Here is a 13,109-nt window from a genome sequence, read left to right as displayed (position 1 = left end):
ATTGTTCACTGAACAGCCACATCTCTCCTAAGGGTTGCAGAGCAGGGATTTGTTTCTGCAGGGCAGGAGATAAGGGGTAGAGTGGAGAAGTGGGGTCAGGCGCCTGACTGTTTCTGCTTTGTCCCTGCCATGCTTCTGAGGGCCTGTTGAACTAAAGTATGCTTTTCATGGACAGAGTTTATGGTTATGGAGGGAATGCTGCCCAAGGAGAAGGCTCGGGTGAAAGCATTTAAAACAACAGAGCCAGCTCTGTCCTGCAGTGGGTGATTATTAGCTTCAGTGTGGCTCCCCAGTGGACACCATAGCCCTGCTGAAAAAACACTGGTTCTGGCCCTACCTTCAGTATTCCAGAATGTCTCTCCATCCTTCTTTACTTCTAATCATTGCTGCGTTTTGCTCTGATGGGTTTTGCTGGCAAATGCCTGATACAGCCTGCCTTGGAGTAAAGCTGATGTTAAAGGCATCAATATTTATTTGAGAGAAGTTTGTTTTCCTCCTGTTTTCTCCTCCTGTCCTTCAAAAAAGTCTGTGAAGGTTCCATCCCTGTCTTAATCCATGCTCCCCTGCAACTGGTGCAACCGGTGCACTCCCTTCAGACATGTATGCCAGATGAATTAGTGTTCCTTGGGGAAGGAATGTATGCATCCAGGGGAGTCCATGTGCCACAAAACATATGCTGTGCATCAGTCGGTAAAATTTAAAGGCAGTGGCAAGCTGGGATCACTGAAGTGGCTGCAGTGAGGACAGCACTTAGGCTGAGTTTTCACACCCTGCCGCTCTGTGTCAACTCTGAACATCACTTGCTTGTTAGCTGGGCCAATTGTACTGTGCTTTTACTCCATAAAGTAAAATGCTAATATGCATTTCTTCCCTGGGACAAAGCAGAGAGGTTTATCTCCATGGATTTGCTACAAAATGAAGAGCATACCAAGGTTTAAGGTATCATAAAGTCACACTCAGGCTGACGTTTCCTCTTGCAGCCTAGTTGACTGGTAGAGTGGAGCACTGAGATATGATGTGCCTGTATCATTATCATTATGTTACTGGCCTTGCTGGTTTTTTTTTCTGGAAGTTGCAGCCGTTCTTCAATCAAACATTGCTGTGTAGAGTTTCAGTTTTGGTGGTACCAGGAATGGGAGGCGGGGACAGTAAGTGAATCTAGAATATTCTCAAACAGATCAAGTGTGCTGAGCGCTGAGCTTGGCAAGACTGAGATAGCTTGGCATTGGGAGCTGAATCACTGTAGAACTGGTCTATAATGGAACAAGAGAAAAAAACAGTATAAAATGCCTAGTAGTTATGGTGTATTACAGAAAAGCTGGAAAGCCTACCAGAGCTTACAGTCTACAGCTTACATGTTTTATCTGTGAGCTTGGAGAGGTGTCTGCTGCTGTATTTGCTGTTTAGCACAGCAGCTGCTTATCACGTTCCTGTAATTTCTACTGGATATGGGGGTCACAACCTCTCTGCATTCCGTGTGGGTCTGGGGATGCTTTGATAGGAGAAAGGATGCATCAGGAGTGCGTTGCTGAAGACAGAAATATTGAAACCTATAGACCTGGTTTCTGGCCACAGCTCATGCTGTGAGACTAGAGAGGTCTGGAGTTTTTTTGTAGTTCTGTTTTCTGTGTTTTCTCATAGCAAAGATTATTACAAGTATCTCTGGATAAAAATTAGCATCCATTGCTGGACAGGCACTTACCAGTATTAAGTTTAAGTTTTTACCAGTATTAAGTTAACTTACCATTACAATCCACTGGCCTTGAATCTAGGATTAGGGGGAATATAATCTATTACTTTTTTCAGACTTCATTTTTCAGTTGAGGTTTCCCATTTTGATGTGATAAAGAGTAAAGCTGCATGAGAAATCCATGTCCAGCCTTGCCCTGTAGGGCTTTGTACACAAAGCTGTCTCTTGGCATTGTTTTAATGGTAATGCTGCTGTGGATTCTTTATGTGTAGAAACTGTAGACTGCAGAAGAGAGACCTATTTTCACCCTGGTTGCTTTTAGCGCTTAGTTAGAATTCATTATAAGCACTTTACAGAGGGAGGCAAGTATTACTGATTTCAGCAGATTAGTAAACTGAGGCATGGAGGGAAAGTTATGCACCCAGAAAGTGCTGAAAGTAAGAGATACCAGGCATTTGTCTGAGTAACACCACTTGGACCCTGCTAAAATATCCTGCCCTGAAGGCAGCTTGCACAGTAGCCATGCACAGGGCATCTGCATTTCCTATGCCCTCAGTGATAATAGCACTGAGTCTTCAAGCCACCTAAATCCACTTGAGAACTGAAGTCTTACTTTACTGCTAAGAATCTGTCATTTCCCCTGAACAAGAGGCTTATGTTAAAGACAACCTGTATTGACTTGACAGCCTTTTTGTACTTTATACTTTCGTATGAAGTACAAAAAGTACTTGCTTAATACTTACTTTTTGTACTAGGTACAAAAAGTACTTACTTAGCCCCCCTTTGTACTAAGTAATAAGAGAATCAACTGTCAGAATTAACTACTGGAATAGCAGGAAGGATCCCTTATTCTTCGGTGCATGTATGGGCACCCTCAGTCAAGATGAAGCTTTAAATTGGAGAAGCTGGAGGATAGGGTTTCTTATGCAGCCCTGTTGACTAGTTTCGTCAAGCAGGGGAAAGAGCACACCCTCCCTCTTGCTGGGTGTTCCTCCTTCACATCCCAGCCATGGCTCTGATAGGCAAAGCAGAAGCTGGGAGCCGCTGTACTGTTAATTTCACTAAGTGGCAGATGCTGGTGCTTCCTTTCTTTCTAAACTTCTGGTGGTTTGTGGTAAGGTTGACTCTCATAATACACTGGTTCCTAGCAGGGTACAGATGTTTCTTGTCAGCTTTGGCCATCTTTCAGGGCTACAAATGCTACCTTTAATAAAGAGCAGTGGTGAAAGAGGACTGTGATTTATAGTGAGTGAGGTGCTGTGAGTTGTCATGGCTTTTGAAGCAGCATTTGTACATGAAAAGCTCCACAGATGTGTTAGCTCACCTGGGTATGCCTTGCTCTTGTCAGTTGTTAGAGATGGGAATTTGAAATTAGTTGTGCCTGATTTGAATGGACAAGGTGTTGCTCAGGGTTTGTGTCAGAGTACTCTGTCATTTGCTTTCTTCACATGTTTGGTATAGGTCAAATTTAGAGAATTTCAGACATTGGCTAGTGGTTTTGGATAGGGCCGAGGAGGCATTTTCCGCAACAATGATGTCAGGAGGGGCTTTTTTTCTTTTCTAGGTTAACTGATGGCCAGTAACATTAGTGTTGTTGGAATTGTATTTACAGTATTAATTTTCTGCTACGCATTGAGACTGACTCCCTTTCATTATAGCGCCATTTTAGTTACACTGAAATAAATGCAAACCAATGCAAATCCCCAGTTCTTGCAGGAAAAGGTTAGATTTCTGTTTTCCCCAGATAAAGAAGTTGTACCCACAGGGTGGATGTGTGATACTTCTGATGTTGTAGGAGCACTGAGAGGATGGAAACAGAGGTGAAATAGGCAAATCTCTGTTCTGTACATGTCCTTAAAGCATGGATGAAAAGAGAGGTAGGAAGCAGGTGATTTGTAGCATGCAGAATATAAAATATTTTTATTTTAAGCTCACCTTATATGAAGATCTCATCTTTGAGGAATCAGTAAGTGGCTAGCAGACATTTGAGTAAATGGCTAGACAGTTGTTACTGGAGCACAGCAATCAGTTGTCTTAACCATGGCTTGTCAAGTCTGAAAATTACAGTGGTGTGTGAAACTGTGGCATGTTGTTTACTATGTGTAACTGTTCAAAGTGTGTTCAAAGTCATCTTTAACTCATTCCACTCATATCTGCCCTATGCATGACTCTTGCTGATGATTCATTAGCCCTGTGTAAGTGGGGTTTTAGTAGAAAGAATTTCTATATAGTATAAATATATAGAAATAAAAATAGGAATGCTGTCAAGTGCATACACACACATAGGAAGAGCTGAGATTTCGAAAAAAACTTTCATGGTAGTGTCAGAGAAAAGCTCTTCTAAAGTTAAAAGCCTACCTTTTTGAAGGGATGTCTATGTGGGGGTGCACTTTTTGGTGTGGTGGGCTCTTGACTTGTTCATGGGAGAAGCAAAGCAGGCACACAGCTCAGTCAGAGCTTTACTATTGTACTAGAGGTGGGAGGAATGTATAAGTGCATGTTTTATCTGAAGTGCCCTGGGGTTGCCATGCTGAACATCTTGACTTTGAGCAGCTGGTGAGGGAAATAATTGGCACCATGAGGGAGCAGGAGGGAAGCAAGGAGTTCTCCAGGCTGGCATGGGTGGTTTGTGTCTCTCATAATCCAAACTGGGCTCTTTGCTTCGAGTCCCACTTTTTCTAGCAGTGCCTTCCTATGTGATGCCCACTGCTCATGGGCGACACAGGAGCCGCTGAGAGTTCTGGTGATACTATTTTAGATTTAAGGAATTGTGTAGTTTCCAGGACAACGGGGGAAGAATGAGGAAAGGACTTGTTCTGACTCAGCTTGGAGTAACTGATCGCCCTTTTTTAATCACTGCATTTCTCCAGAAAAATTGTTTATTTCCTACTTTTAAAGAGGCCTCTTTGAGCCAAGCAGGCAATTGGGTTAAAAAATACTAATGCAAGAAGCACTCAGGTATAGTTGGAGGCTGATAATAGCAAAGAGCTCTCTCTGGGGTGAGCCCAAGTTGAGGATACTTAGCCCAGTCAGAAGGAAAGTCCATATTTGGCTGTCTGTTAAACACCCCTAACTTCTGCTGGCTGCTAAGTGAATATCCCTGTTCTGCATTGCTCCTTCTGTTAAGTGGGTTTTGTTACATTATGTCATCTTGCCTCTGTACAATTAATTGCCTTCCATTCTAAGTGGAATCTCTAATGTTACCTTATTTTTCTTCTTTCCATATTATTTTCATCTCACAGCAATGTTGAACTACAGAATGTGGTGTTAGACTACAGTGCAGCCATGGGGAGCAATGAACTTCAGGAGAAAGATGCCACTGGAGCCCCTGGCCACGATCTCAGCAATGGCAGCAGCAGCAATTTGGAAGCAGCCAGGCGCCTGGCTAAGCGCCTCTACCATCTGGACAGATTCAAACGCTCTGATGTGGCAAAACATTTGGGTAAAAAGTATGTGCTGAAATGAGGCCTTTAGCCACATTCTTATTGATGGTTCTGGAGGGGCTCATTATTGAATGATAACCTTTACTTATTTCTTTGCTTTTCTTTAGCAATGAATTCAGCAAGCTTGTGGCTGAAGAATATCTTAAATTTTTTGACTTCACAGACATGACACTGGACTGCTCACTCAGGTACAATTCTATTTGTGGGCTTAATGTACTTATTTTAGTAACAGCTGTTTGCAGTGTTCTGATTTACATGGTTGTCCTTTTGGAATGTAAGAAGATGAAGAGAGGACTGTGATGTATTTTGGGGACAGAGCTTTCCTCTTCTGTTTGGCTTGGTGTGCTGCCATACTCTAGTGCTCCTGGAGTGTTAGCCATGTGGAGAGGGAAGTATTTGGGTGGACCTGCTTAGGGATGGTCCTTGATACAGAGAAGCTGGAGAAAAATGTCCAGTCACTCTCACTAGTAGTCTGCCAGGTACTAGTGAGGAATTACAGTGTTGCTCACAGCTGATCTGCAGATCTGCAGACTTTCTGGCTGATGCCTTTTGGAGCTTACCCTGCTTTGCTGCAGTGCAATAAGACCAGGGTTTGGTGTGGCTCAGCAGCTTCTCTCTCTCTGTTTCCCTGAGGAATCCAGAAATGTGCAAAACAGCAAAAGCTTCTACAAGCTGTAGTGAGTTTGGTAACTGTCAGGGTGGATGTTTGAAGACCCAGCCCTTCCATTTTATTTCCTTCTTGCACTGGACCTCAACAGTGTTTATTTTCAGTGCTTTTTTTCTCAGAAGTCAAAACACCAAGTTTGTGTAACAGTGGCCTATTAGCGCAGTTGCTGGTGTTCTAATGTTTAAGGGGATTTAAATGAGTTTAACTCATTTGACTGAGGTTACTTAAGTGTGATTTTTTTTTTTCTAATGAAAATCTAGGAGGTATGCATGCAGTTCTTAGCCTCTTTGCAAGTGCGTTTCCGGGGATCTGATGCCAAGAGACCATAGCAGATCCAAGGCACCCACAAAGTCCTGCCTGCTAAATGCTGTGTAAATGGAACATGCCTGCCCAGGCATGAACCACTTGGTCCTGAGGCAGGGGGAGTGGAGCCAAGCTGGAGCACCTGCTCAGCATACAGTGGGAGTTCCTGGGCAGTGGGAGGTCTGCTGCTCGTTCCAGGTTTTAGCACCCCTGAAGCATGATGCTAAATATATCCTTCTTTTAAATTGTGAAATCCAACACATAATTGCTTTGTGGCACATATTTAGGAGGTTTCTACTCCCTGTAGATCTCCAGTTAATATTAATAGTTATGACCTTCTCTAAAATATGCACAGGCTCATGTAGGACTTAAACAAGCCAAGGGGTTGTTGAGGTTTCAAGAGTAGCTGGAGTAGTTGCCAGCTACATGCCTTAAGCATGCAGCAGCAGCTGGGGACAAAGAATCATCCCAAAGCCTGAGGAAACTGAGGCATGCTACCTCATGGTTGGCATGGAGTGAGAGATAACAGTGCTGTTGTTGCTGTTGTTGGCTCACTGACAAGCTGTGGTTTATTGAGCATTTTGGAAGCAGCTGCTGAGATCTGTGCTACCTCCCAGCTGTGGGAGGCTGCTGTGCAGCATCAGTGAAAAGTCTGAGACCTGGGAAGGGTTGTTCCTTCACTGTCCACTCCCTGGATCCGTGTTGCCCATGCACCTCCTGAGAGCATCTCTTGCAACCTCTGCAGGACTACTGGAGGGGATGTGGTGGGGTGGCTGCTCCAGCTCCTGTCAGTGTCTGTTCTGGAGTCCAGTCCTGGACAGGGTGGGAGCAGACTTCAGGCTGCTCAGGGAACTAATTAGTAAGGTTCCCTGGGAAAATGCTTCTGAAGGTGTTGGGATCCATCAGTGCGGTCACCACCTCTTAAGGGCACAGGAACAGGCAAATCGAAAATGTTGGTCATGTGTCAAGCAGACAAGGCAGAAGGCTAACTTGAATGACTGGGACATCTTCTGGAGCTAGCACAAAAAAAAGGTGCTCGTCCAATGGAGCAAGGTCAGGTGACATGGGAGGAATACAGATTTGCTGCTCACCATTGTAGAGAGAAAATTCCAGCTGACAGTTGAACATGGAGTTCAGCTGGAGTTGAACATGGCCAGTACTTGTGTGGGAAAACAAAAATATTTTTTTCTTAATAAATCTATAGAAGAAGGCAATGCAGAATGGCTCAGTGCCTTGAGCTGGAGGACCATGGCTATGAGCTGACCCTGAACTTGTGTGGGATCTGCTGCTCCATCTGGATCCTCCTAAGTCTATGGGGCCACATGGGATTTACCAGAAATATGCAAAGAGCTGTTTGATATCATTGTGAGGTCCTCTTAATGATTCTGGAATGATCTTTGGCATCTGGAGAAGTCCCAATTGTCTGGAAACTGTCTAACCTTCAAGAAGGACAAGAAGGATGACTCTGGAACCTATAGGCCTGTCAGTCTCCCTTCAGTGCCTGGTAAAATTACAGAGAGAATTATTCTGGGAGGTGTTAAAAAATTCCTGAAAGATAATGCAGTGATCAGTCACAACCAGCACGACTTCATGAAGAAAAAGTCCTGCTTATCCAACCAAATTTCCTTTTATGATAAGGTAACCCAATGATGATCAAAGGAAGCCAGTTGATGTAATCTTTTTGGTTTTCATAAAGCTTTTGATACTGTCTCTCTCAGGACCCTTCTGAAGAAAATGTCCAGCACTCAGCTGGATAAACTCTTCATGTGATGGGTGAGCAGCTGGCTCATGGGTCAGGCACAAAGGGTTACAGTGGATGGAGTGACATCAGACTGGTGACCCGTCACTGGTGAGGTTCCACAGGGCTCCATCCGTAGTCCTGTGCTCTTCAACGTCTTCGTAAATGACTTGGACACAGGTCTCGAACGTATAGTTAGTTTGAGGGTACTAAACTGGGAGGAGGCATTGACTCCCTCAAAGGAAGAGAGGTCCTGCATGGAGATTTTGATGAATGAGAGGTCTGGGAAACTACCAAGTGTGTGAAATTTAGCAAGGGTGGGTGCTGGATTCTGCACCTGGGATAGACTGGGAAATGAGCTGCTGGAGAGTAGCACTGTGGAAAAAGACCAGGAGTCTTTGTGGAGGGCAAGTTGAATATGACTGAGCAGTGGCAGCCAGGAGGGCCAGCTGTGTTGTGGGGTGCATCAGGCACAGCATCACCAGCTGGGCAAGAGAGGGGATTGTCTCATTCTGCTCTCTACTGGGGCAAACTCATCTCAAGTGCTGGGGCCAGTTCTGGTCCCTTCAATATAAGAAAGATAGGAAGCTACCAGAAAGTACCTGAAGAAGGGCTGCAAAGATGGTGAAAGGCCTGGAGGGGAAGACAAAGAAGAAGTCCGACTCAGTTCTTTCTGGGGTGCCATGTTGCCACAGAAGTTACATCTCAAGGCCAGGATGGTGTTTTGGGCCCTGGTGTGGGGCCTGGGGTTCATCTCCAGTCATCCAGTGGTTGTTTCCACTGTTGTAAGCATACAGTGCTTGCCTTGGTGGGTGTGCAGCAGTGTGATGTAACCAATTTGCCAGACTGCCCCATATTTGTATTTCAGCCATCACCCACCATAACAGAGAGGCCTTACCCTCTTGGCCCGCTCGGTCGCAGTGCATGTTTCAGTTGTGGGTAACTGGGAGGTGGTGTCCATGGGGAAGTCCACCCCTTGATCACAAGCCCACATGTATATTGCATCTCTCTTCTCTGATGGCCTGAGGCATCTTGAGCCCACTGAGACAGAAGTAATTTGCTCTTACACTGCCAGTCCAGATTAACCTGAGACGCTTTAATCTTGGTGGCCTGATCCACCTCTCCATCGTTGTGATGTTCTTCAGTAGCCTAACTCCTGGGCATATGTGCATCTCATGATGTAGTTCTACAGCCAACTTCTCTACCAGGGAAGCAATTTCTTGCCACGATTCATCAGCCCAGATGGGTTTTCCTCTGCACTGCCAACTGGCCTTTTTCTGTCAGTCCAGCCATCCCAACACAGCATTTGCCACCATCCACAAGCCAATGTAGAGGGAGATTGCTGGCCATTTCTCTCATTCAGTGATACCTGAAGACAGCTGGATGGCTTTCAGCTCTTCAACCTTACTTGATCCACCTTGTCCTTCAGTAGCTTCTGTGACTTGTCATATAGGGTTCTCTACAGCTGCTTTCCATTTTTGAGTTGTCCCTGTGATACATGAGGAATTGTCAGTAAAGAGAGTGTATTCCTTTTTAGGTAACTGACTATATGGTGGGGCCTCCTCAGCATGTGTAATCTTCTCCTCCAGTGATGATGATAGTCTGAAGTTTTCACCTTCAGGCCAATTAGTGATGACTTCCAAGATCCCTTGGTGATTGGGGTTTCCTGTTCAAGCTTGCTGTGTGGTCAGAGTAATCCAGTAACTCCATAGTGGCATGATGTGTTGCAGGGACTGTCCCTTTGAGTATCCAGCCCATCGCTGGCAGCTGGGATGCCAGGAGGAGCTGTGCTTCAGTGCCAATCACTTCTGAGAGGTCCAACCCCTTCATAACTTGCCAGTCTCTCTGTTTCAGTGGGGGTATAGCTGGCCTCAGATCCTTTTTATGTTGGAATGTTTGTATTCCCAACTCCAGAACATCAGGGGTCATCATCTAGTCTCCATGTGTACCTTTTGCCAGCAACTCCAGGAGGGACCATTCTTTCTGGCTGCACTGTGGAGCATATTTTTTTACATCTTGTAATGTCTTGACTAGCTACTGCATAAGCAGTCTCTTGTTTAATTTCTTCAAAATCTTATTATTGTTCAGGACCCTGCTTGAAATTGTTGTTCTTTGGGGTCATGTGATAGAGAGGTTTTAAAATCTGACTGTAATCTGAAATCTGCATCCTTCAAAAACCCACAGTGGCTGGAAAACCTTTTCCTACCACAGGTAGGAAAACCTGTGTTTCCTTCATGCTGGTTGGTGGGACATAGCTGCTGTTCCATTGACCGTGACCACTGCAATCTAATAACGTCCATCTTGCCATTTTAGTCCTAAAAACTTTGCTGTGTGGCAAAACCAGCCTTCAGGAGGATTTAGATAGGCTTCTCCCCTTTCTTGAAAACTCCTGCTGTGTTGCCCTGCATGATCATGTTGTCAGTAAATTTCAAGTATTCTAGGACCTCACCCTTTTCCTCACTTCCTTTTCCAGTGCAGTCTGGATTAGTCCAGAATAAATAATGGGGTTCTGTTTCCACCCCTGGGTGTGTAAGTTCCAGGTGTATGTCACACCCCTCCAGGTAGAAAAGTGAGGCCTGCACCCTATTGCTAAAGGAACGGAGGAAAACATGTTAGCAATGTTGATGGTGGCACTGCTTCACAGTTTTGGACTCCAGCTCGTACTGAAGTCCCAGCATGTTGGGTGCAGTGGCACTCAGTGGTGGTATGACTTCATTCAGGCCATGATAGTCTGTTGCTCCCTGGGCTTACACACTGACCATACAGGACTGTTAAAGGGTGAATAAGTCTTGCTGACCACTTCCTGGATCTCCAGTTCACGGATCATCTCATGGATGGGAGTCACAGAGCCCCAGGTGGTGCAGTATTGTCGATGGTGTGGTGATGTGGTAGTGACTGTACCTGCTGTTCTTCAACCCTCAGCAGTCCCAAGGCAGAGGGGTCCTCTGAGAGACCAGGCAAGGTATTCAGCTGTCTCGTTTCCTCTGTCTCCACAACAGCTATCCCAAAAATCCTAACAACACCTTTTTGGGTCTTGGAAATACCATCTTTTGAGGCAATCTATGCCAAGGATGCACGAGGCCTCTGGGCCAGTCAAATGGGGAGTTTTTGCCATTTATTTCCAGTCATGCTCTCTCTACCTTCCAGTGCAGTCAGCTGTAGGGATCCCTTTGGCAGCCCAGAAGGAGATGGATTCTCTTCCCACATATCTTGATGGCGTCAGGGTACATCATGTGCTGATGGGAACTAAAGCCTTACACTCCTGTGTGTCTGGTGTACCAGGGCACTGGATCCACAAAGTCCAATAGATCTGATTGTCCCTTCCTTCTACCTGGCTGGGGCCTCTGTAGTTCTAGTAATAGTACATGTTGCTCATTTCTTGTAAATATGAGCTGGAGGTCCCTTCAAGAGAATCAGAAGTAACATCAGCCCTTATATTAAAAATTAACTCTCTCCTCGCTAGAACCAGGATAGGAGCACAAAGTAGGAAGGACAGAGAAATTCTGTGAAGATTCACTTGTATCTACTTGTGAATTGGATTATTTGCAATACATTACATGTGAAATGAAGTTATTACCAGGCAGATCACACTCTGTGGGTGTGAGATTGTTGCAAGTACAGCCTGTCTCTGACCTTACATCAGAGAGAAAAAATTGAAGTTTATGCATCAAGACTAGATAGATGTGAATGTTCCAGCAATATATTCCGTTCCTTTCAGATCTGGTGTTAGTTTCCTTCTCATGGAATGTTTAAAAATTGTCTGTTAGACAGTCATTCTGTATGTCTTCTTTAGATCCAGAAGTTTTGTGTTTTCAGTATTTTCTTAGAAACATCCTGATAAATGAATGCAGAAGGTCATCTTTGGCTGTGACACGCATTTTTCTAGCAGGAAGAATGGCAATGTGGTTAAGAGGAGGGGTGGTCAAGTAGGAGAATAGAAGTGAAAGATGTGTGTCCTCCCCATTTCTCTGCACAGGCTTGCAGGCTATATCCAGTGAGTGTGCCCAGATGTGCAGCAGCCCTGCACCCTGGGCTCTCATGAGCAAGAACCTCAGGAGGGCCAAGTTACTTCTCCTGCTGTAGAAGCTCAGTGGGAGATGTTGCAACTCTTCTGCCCTTTTGCTCAGATATTTTCTGTGGGAGTCACACTCCTCCCAGACAGATGTGGTCCTGGTCACTCTGATAAGTGACCGCACATTTGGTGTTAGCCATAAGTGCTGTGCACTTGCTTGACTTCATCACCTGGAGTAGCTTCTCTAATTTGGAGAGCAGTACCAATGAGGTAAAGTTAAAAGGTGCAGGGATGGTGGGCAATTAGAAGAGAATAGGGAACATCCTGGATATCTTATCATGCAAAAAAAACACATGTTCCAATTCCTTGCCCAAAGAAAAAAAAATTAAAAAGTAAGAATGGCTCTTTCAAATAGTGGCATTATTTATTATTCTGTGGCTGAGACTGGTGGTAATATAAATCTTCCTTCATTTACTATAATGTTGGAGTTAACTGTACGTGGAATGATAGCCCAGCTCCCTAGAAAGGCTCCTTGGAACTGAATTTGTGCTTACATACTTCTTGCTGTGATGTGTGCTTTGCTCTTTGTACTGTGTGAAGCAAAAACAGATTTATTACCTTAATTTAACTTTTTTTTCCATTGCTCTTTTAGGAGTTTCTTTAAAGCTTTTTCGCTTATTGGAGAAACTCAGGAACGTGAGAGAGTTTTAATCCACTTCTCCAGCAGATATTACCAGTGCAACCCAAATGCCATTTCTTCTCAAGGTAACTTTGTTTCTGATACTGAAGTCTTTGCTTGTTGCTGTCTCCTTTCATTCTCACCTTCAATAGCACATAGGTTGTATGGCTGGAAAATGAAGCTATGTGGGTATTGTATCACACTTTAGAGACTGTCTCAAGTAAGCATCAAAACCCTCAGCAGGAAAGGTATTTAGACCACCTCAGTATAAATCCTCAGTTGTGACACCTCCGGATTTGTCCACTGTTGTAGTTTCTGATCTCGCTTGCTTTGGTGTGTGGGTACTTCTACTTGAGCTGCACTCATGTGGATAAAAATAGGTCCCATGTCAGGTGGAAGAGAGGCTGTTCACTTTCTGTGCTCCATTCAGCGCTTGTGTCTGCATGCGCTGGCATCAAGCATGCCAGTTCTTGCCAGTTGTGGGGGTGAATTTTGGGTGCTGTATCCAGACCTTGGCATGGTTTCATCTTGACTAGCTAACATCAGTCAGAGCGCTCCTCCTTGCCAATGTTTTCAG

General features: G+C 44.7%; 1 protein-coding gene across 5 annotated transcripts in view; it reads left to right on the top strand.

Moving 5' to 3' along the window:
* Positions 1-13,109, top strand: part of PSD3 (pleckstrin and Sec7 domain containing 3) — a 119,278-nt gene that overhangs the window by 39,593 nt on the left and 66,576 nt on the right. For all 5 annotated transcript variants that reach the window (XM_088054687.1, XM_005530931.3, XM_014259658.2 and 2 more), the window contains 3 exons: positions 4,933-5,139; positions 5,241-5,321; positions 12,506-12,618. In XM_088054687.1, coding sequence (XP_087910813.1) covers positions 4,933-5,139; positions 5,241-5,321; positions 12,506-12,618 — 401 coding nt within the window. The remainder of the gene's footprint in view (positions 1-4,932; positions 5,140-5,240; positions 5,322-12,505; positions 12,619-13,109) is intronic.

Source organism: Pseudopodoces humilis, chromosome 4 (assembly GCF_049639895.1).
Source record: "Pseudopodoces humilis isolate 2021_Gansu_Grassland_sample_001 chromosome 4, ASM4963989v1, whole genome shotgun sequence".
Taxonomy (NCBI): domain Eukaryota; kingdom Metazoa; phylum Chordata; class Aves; order Passeriformes; family Paridae; genus Pseudopodoces; species Pseudopodoces humilis.
Note: the sequence above shows the minus strand (reverse complement) of the source record. Positions and strands in the feature narration are given on the sequence as shown.